The sequence below is a fragment of the Galeopterus variegatus genome, unplaced genomic scaffold, assembly GCF_000696425.1.
Source record: "Galeopterus variegatus unplaced genomic scaffold, G_variegatus-3.0.2 Scaffold5101, whole genome shotgun sequence".
Lineage (NCBI taxonomy): Eukaryota > Metazoa > Chordata > Mammalia > Dermoptera > Cynocephalidae > Galeopterus > Galeopterus variegatus.
Window position 1 is genome coordinate 95,770 of NW_007731212.1, and position 7,215 is coordinate 102,984.

Below are 7,215 nucleotides of genomic sequence, written 5' to 3' on the forward strand. Positions count from 1 at the left end.
CCCGCGCCTCGCCCAGCCAGCGAGCGGGAACCGGTCTGTATGTGGGATCCGAACCCTCGGGCAGGAGCGCCGCCGCACCTCCCAAGTGGCGCACTATCCAGTGCGCCACCGGGCCGGCCCTGCAGCTCAGGTTTTAATGGTTGACTTTGTAGGTACTTCCAGGTCTCGTGAGATCTGGTACACCTGGGTTGTGTGGAAACTCTGGTCTGGACCTGAGTCTTTTCAGCAAACTGCACCCCTACAGTTCTGTATTCCTGACCAGTCTACACAGAGTAGGCCTGTGCTGATTGGAGGGCAGCTCAGCTGTCCATGCTGTGCCCCAGTATTCCCCCGGTGGGCCCATCTCCCCCTCCACCCCTGCTGCAAACATTTCCCATGGCCCCATGCGCCAGTCCCTTGCGATGACTCACTGGCCTCTATGTGGCTCCTTTTTTCAGTTTTCGTGGCTCCTCACTCCTTGTGGGTCCACAGTAACCCTGTTAGTGGTCTTGCTGGCCTGAGGGACATCAAGGCCTTCTTCTCCCCTGCCACCTTCATACAACTTCATCTGAAGGGTACAGCAGCAGCTTTTGCCAGCTCTTGCTCCATGTGCTCACCAGGGCTGGCCTTGAAGCAGCCGGGGCTCAAAATGTTGGGAGCGGTCCTTTCTTTCTCTCATCGTGGCTTCTCCTGCCTTCGTGAACTTTGTAGGTCTCTCCTCCACTTCCCTGAGCTCTAGTGGCCCAGCTCTGCTGTTGTTGCTCTTTAATAGTTGTAAATTGGTTGATTTGTGGGAGAGAATGATGCTGGGGATCGTCTATTCCACCGTCTTGAGTAGAAGCCTAAAACTTCATTATTAAACTAAAAAAGTAGTACACTTCAGTATTGTGGTAACATTTTGAAATATGAAAATGATATTACCCTGCATAGTAAGGTCTTTTAATTGCTTTTCCATTAGTGGGGATGACTTCCCAGTCCCATCTGGAATCAAGACATTTATTTGAGTAAAAAAGAAGGAAAATCTCGAAGAAAATAAAAGGTCATGGTTTTGTTGAATTTTGAGTTCTGTTTTGCCCTCTTTCCTGTCCTCCTCCCCCCACAAACAAACAAAAAATAAACTTATTGTATTACTTGTGCATTATGAAAACATTAATAAGAATACTAGATTTCTTTAATTGCCTCAAGTAACATATTAAAAATTCTACAGCAGGAAAAATTTCATATAAAACTATCTGCAGAAATAATTTGTATCCTAATTCATATGCTCTTGTGTAATGCTCTTTTCTAATTTTCTAAGATAAAAGACAAGCATTTTGAGAATCTAAATATATATTCACTTATAAGAGAGCAAAAGACACTTTAGTGAATAAGCTTCTTTCAATTTCTTATTGAAGTCTCTGTATTTATAGTGCATCGATCCCTTGGATGCTAAATTGAAAGTTGATCATGGCTCAGCCACTGCCTTGCTGATGAAGTAAGAGAAGCGGGCTTTATGCTTGACATGACGTTGAGGGAGTAGTTTCAGTGACACTCAGCAAATTTCATTACTTGGCGAGGACTTTGAAGGATTTTGATTCTTAATTTTTGCCTCCTTTAGTTTCTTATATTTTCTGTAACTTGACAGAGAAATTGGTCTCTACTCTGAAATGCACAAAATCAAGATATTAAAATAGAAGGGCAGAGAACTATAGATTTATAGCATGCTAGAGTGAGAAATGACTTAAACAGTGATCTGTTTATTCCATAGGTTTCTAAACTTGTTTTTTAAAACAGCAGCACCTTTATTTTACCAAATGTAATATTACTTGGAATCTTGATATATTAAAGAAGACAAATGCGGAGTTACTTTGGAAAATGGGGTTGGGTCAAAGCTGAATTTGCTTGGCATCTGCAGGGAGCACACTTCTAAACTCCCATTCCAGGGCCAGCCCGTGGCTCACTTGGGAGAGTGCGGTGCTGATAACACCAAGTCAAGGGTTAAGATCCTCTTATCGGTCATCTTTTAAAAAAAAAAAAACTTCCGGGCCGGCCCGGTGGCTCACTCAGGAGAGTGCGGTGCTGATAACACCAAGGCCTCGGGTTCGGATCCCATATAGGGATGGCCGGTTCGCTCACTGGCTGGGCGTGGTGCTGACAACACCAAGTCAAGGGTTAAGATCCCCTTACCGGTCATCTTTAAAAAAAAAACAAACAAAAAAAAAAAAAAAAAACTTCCATTCCAGGGATGAAACTGAAGCTCAGAGAGGTAGAGTCACAGAACCACAACCGGAAGCCAGGTTTCTGGGTTCCCAATGTAGTGTGTGTTCTGCCATTGCTCTGCCTCAGTGCTAGCCAGAAGCAAAAATGGCCAAAAGTGGCAGCTTGAAAAATAAGCCCGAAGTTTCCTTTGAGGGGAAAAGATTTAATTACTTTTAGATTCCGATTCCTCCTTCCCCCCCATACCCTGATTTTTTTCCTCAGCTTTTCTTTAATTTAGTATTTTCTGTGTATTTTTGATATACTGAAGTATACTGATTTCAAAAAATATCAATTTTTTTTTTTTTAGTTTTATTATACTATGGAAGATTTTCTTCTTATTCTCATAACAAAACATCCCAAATTAAATGGTGCTGGATTACTTAAAATATAACAGTTTCTGGTTACTCGCTTTGTGAATAAGAACTAAATACTTAAAAAATTATTGGCAATTATATTGTGTAAACATGTTATACTTTTAAAATTCAATATATGAGTATGTCTCAAGTTATATAACCCATTTTGGTTTGTAATCTTATTAAATGATTTTAAATTGGAAAGGTACCCAAAAAAAGATATGAATAAATATACTTAAATTCTCTGTTCTAAGAAAACTAGGGTTTCCATAATTTTGAGTTTTCTGTTAATTTCACATTTTCTTAGAACAAAGTAAAGCTAATAGCATATTAAATCCTTTTTGTAAGGAGTAGGATTTAAAAACAAAAAAACCACAAAGCACTGCCAGTTTACTTATGTGACAGGTAATCCTTTACATGCTAAAATTGACCCCTGTTGTAACAGGATGTAAACATTTATAGATATTAAGTGTCAGCTATAGAGGAGAGGGGGAAAAAGCTGTCTTCGTAATTTTTAAATTTGTGATATTTGGGTAATATATATAAAAGAGGTGTGATTGTCATAGAATGAACTTGAAAGATATAAAAGGTTGGCATTCATTCATTTAACAAATATTTGAGCACATACTATTTTCTCAACAGCTTGGTAGGTACCAATAGAGAAAAATCAGATGAGGGAACCAGATGGGACTGAATGCAATAAACATGTGGAAACAGTGGAGAAATGAGAGAATATTTAGGAGTATCTTTGAAGAGTTCTAAAAGGCAGGCCAAAGTACTTTCTCCTTAATTTTTCTTTTTGTTTACAGGCATGCATGTAGGGAATATCGGATTCACAAAGAACTGGATCATCCCAGAATAGTGAAGCTGTATGATTACTTTTCACTGGACACTGACTCGTAAGTACAGTGCTGTTTTACCTTAGCAATTAATATTATTTTCTTACAGTCTTGACTATTTATGGAATAGAGCTTCAATCTGGGTCCAGGAAATACCCTCTGAGGGAATCAAATTTATTAATTTGTGGGCAAATGATCATATGTAAATTCAAATTTGGGTCAGCAAGACATCTCTAGGCCAAAGGTCATATGCATTTGTATGCTGGTAAATGTTTAACAGCCAGCTTGGTGGGGAGAGAGACAGAGCTAATTTGTAGTGTTTGTCAATTTCAGTGGTGTAAATACTCCTACCATGTCCAATTTTGAGCTACCTAACTTTAAAAAAAAGCTTTATTGAATTGTAATTCACATACTACATGATTCATCCATTTAAAGTATATAATTGAGTGGTTTTTAGTATATTCACAGATATGTACAACCATTTTAGAACATTTTTACCACCTCAAAAAAAATCCCATACCTTTTGCTGTTATCCCTCTCCTGCAGTCCTAAGCAACGACTACTTTTTATCTCTATAGATTTCCTATTCTGGACTTTCATATGTCAGCTCGTTTGTTTGGTGGTTGTTTGTTTGTTTTGGGTAGCTGGCTGGTATGGGGATCCAGACCTTTGATCTTGGAGTTGCAATGCAGTGCTCTAGCCAACTGAGCTAACCAGCCAGCCCTTGGACTTTCATATGAATGGAATCATATAATGTGTGGGCTTGACAGGCTTCTTTCACTTAGCACGTTATTTTCAAGGGTCATCCTCTTAGCATGTATCAGTATTTCATTCCTTTTTATGGCCAGATAATATTCCTTTGTATGGATTATACCATATTTTGCTTATTCATTTGTCCTACCAGTGGTTTAATAACAGCTTCATAGAATTCCTGAAAATTTAACAGCCAGCTCTTGAGAACTGGCACAGATTGGTGCCAGCATGCCACTGATGTGCACCAGTGAGTATAGACTATTTAAGAGAGTTTCTGCTTCAACTGAGAGACTCTGATGAACACCGACAGGCCCTTTAAAAGTACCAGCAAGGGCCGGCCCCATGGCTCACTCTGGAGAGTGTGGCGCTGGTAACGCCGAGTCTGTGGTTTCAGATCCTACATAGGGATGGCCAGTGCGCTCACTGGCTGAGCGTGGTGCGGACCACATGGTGCCGAGGGTTACGATCCCCTTACCAGTCAGAAAAAATAAAAAAATAGAAGTACCAGCAATGTGATTTTATCCTAAAGCAAGATAATGTAGTACAAATGAAGGCAGAGCCCAATGCCACATGTTGAAATATAGCTTCATAGGCTAATAGGATGTTAGAATGGGAAGGGTTCTCAGGTCTAGCCTTCTCATTTTACAGGTGAATTTTGAGGACCAGAGACTTGTCTGAGATCTTTGATAATCCTGGGCATTGTTGTATTTTGTTACCTGGTATCTAGAAGCTTCTAGAGCCTCTGGGTTTATCCAGCAGTTTAGAAATATTTCAGCATTTGGAAATGCTTCTCTGTAGGTATCTGGGCTGAATAAGAAGAACATAGCCTAGTTCTGGCCGGCAGGTGTTCCCCTCAGCCTCCCAGGGTGATTCTAGGAATTTTGGTCTAGCTGGCAGCTTTCTCAGAGATGTCTACTCAGACAGCTGGCCCACAATTAGAAATGACCCCAAAAGGAGGTCATAATTTCCTTGGAAACATGACTCCTTTCTTTATCTGCTTAGGGATTTCCTCTTTTCACTAGGGTGGCAGTTGTACCAGGCATAGCCATGCATGTTTTGCATGGAGTAGGTTTCAGAAAAATAATTTACTTGGAGGGCAGGATTGGGAAACCTGGGGCAGGTCTCCGCAGGGTGGCATGACTGTTTTGCTTTGAGTAAATTCCTTGACTACTAGGTAGACTCCCCCCTCCCCACCCCCTGGCAAAAAATGTAATACAAAAACTATTTCGGGCCGGCCTGGTGGCGCACTGCTAAAGTGCACCACTTGGGAGCGTGGTGGCGCTCCCGCCGAGGGTTCAGATCCCACATACAGACCGGCTCCCGCTCACTGGCTGAGCGAGGCGCGGGAGCAACACCGAGGGTTGCGATCCCGTTGCCGGTCCCAGTCTGGTACGGGGGCGACACTGAGGGTTGCGATCCGTTGCCGGACACGAAAAAAGACAAAAAGGAAAAAAAAAAACTATTTCAAAGTTAAATATAACAACTTGGATTATCTGCTGTTTTGAATTGTATATATACTTTTAACTAATATGACAAATTTAGCTGATTCTGTACTACCCTTGAGTTGTCTACTTTGCTCTTCCTATATGTATGGGGAATTTTCACCAAAAAAAAGACCATCATTTCAAACAGCCTTCTGAAAATTGTTTGGGTATTAAAAGTGAGATTTTATTTCTAGCTTGAGAAGAATCAGTCCACTGATCATGAGAGTCTGTGTCTCAGATTTCAGCCTCCTAGATCAGAGAATCTATAAATTTCAGTCATTCTCAAATAGGGTGCTAGCATGCCCTGTTGTGTTCCATAAGAAGCATAAGTTATTGTTCAGTTTTGGGATTCCACAGAACTGTGTGAGTCCACATTCAATCACAGTGCTTTTGGAAGGCCTCTAATTGCCCAGAGGCCCAGAGTGCTAGTCCTGAGCCTATTTACCTTCAGATCTGCTCCTCACCCTCCCCCTTCTCCGCATCTTAGCTGGGTTAGCCCTTGTTGGCTGTGTTTACCAGGCTTATATGTCAGTTGGCATCCAACTGGGTTTAGCCAGTTGGTCCTTCACCCTCCTCCCACCCCTACAGTTCCAGTTCTCCCTGTTGACCCTGGGTTCTGGTTGCACTATCTCCTCTCTCTGGCCCTCTGGCCTTAGACTGCTAATGGTTTCCTGCTGTAGTTGATTTCTGAGGTGCCTTAGTGGACCAGTTTGTCTTCTCAGCTTTTCTATCATCTGTGTGATCACTTTCCTGTATTAACAGCCTCTCTAGTTCAAATACTCAAGTCATTTTTATTTCTTGCTGTAGATTATCTCTGGGGTGCCTCACTGACCAGTTTGTCTTCTCAGCTTTTCCATCATCTGTGTGATCACTTCCCTGTATTACAGCCTCTCTAGTTCAAATACTCAAGTCATTTTTATTTCCTGACTAGACCCTGACTGATAAACCCATTGTCACAACTTAGAATGACTCAAAAGGTATTCATCTCTCAGGGATATTCAAACAGTTCAGGAAGCCTTATAAACAGTTTAGTATATAACACCTTAGAAGATAGACACGTAACCCTTAATGCCACAAATGGTGTATAGTTTTTGGGTTTTTTTTCCCTTTTTGTCTTTTTTTTCGTGACCGGCAACGGATCGCAACCCTCAGTGTCGCGCCCGTACTGGACCGGGACCGGCAATGGGATCGCAACCCTCGGTGTTGCACCCACACCTCGCTCAGCCAGTGAGCGGCTGGTCTGTATGTGGGATCCGAACCCTCGGCGGGAGCGCTGCCGCACTTCCCAAGCGGCACATTGTAGCAGTGCACCACCGGGCTGGCCCAGACACTATTTTTTTAATGACAATATTAAACTATCAGTGAGGATCTGGAGCAACCAGAGCTCTCATACATTGTGAGTGGAAATGTAAAATGATGCAACCACCTTGGGAAAATTATTGGCAATTCCTCAAACTTAAACATACAGTACACATAAAATTAAATATACTTGCCCACTGATTCAGCAAATTCTACCCTAGATATTTTCAAAAGAAATGAAAACATGTATCCACACAAAGATTTGTACAT

General features: G+C 41.6%; 1 protein-coding gene across 3 annotated transcripts in view; it reads left to right on the top strand.

Moving 5' to 3' along the window:
- The window catches only part of TLK2 (tousled-like kinase 2), a 96,518-nt gene that overhangs the window by 71,288 nt on the left and 18,015 nt on the right, over positions 1–7,215 (top strand). For all 3 annotated transcript variants that reach the window (XM_008588912.1, XM_008588914.1, XM_008588911.1), the window contains one exon: positions 3,380–3,469. In XM_008588912.1, coding sequence (XP_008587134.1) covers positions 3,380–3,469 — 90 coding nt within the window. The remainder of the gene's footprint in view (positions 1–3,379; positions 3,470–7,215) is intronic.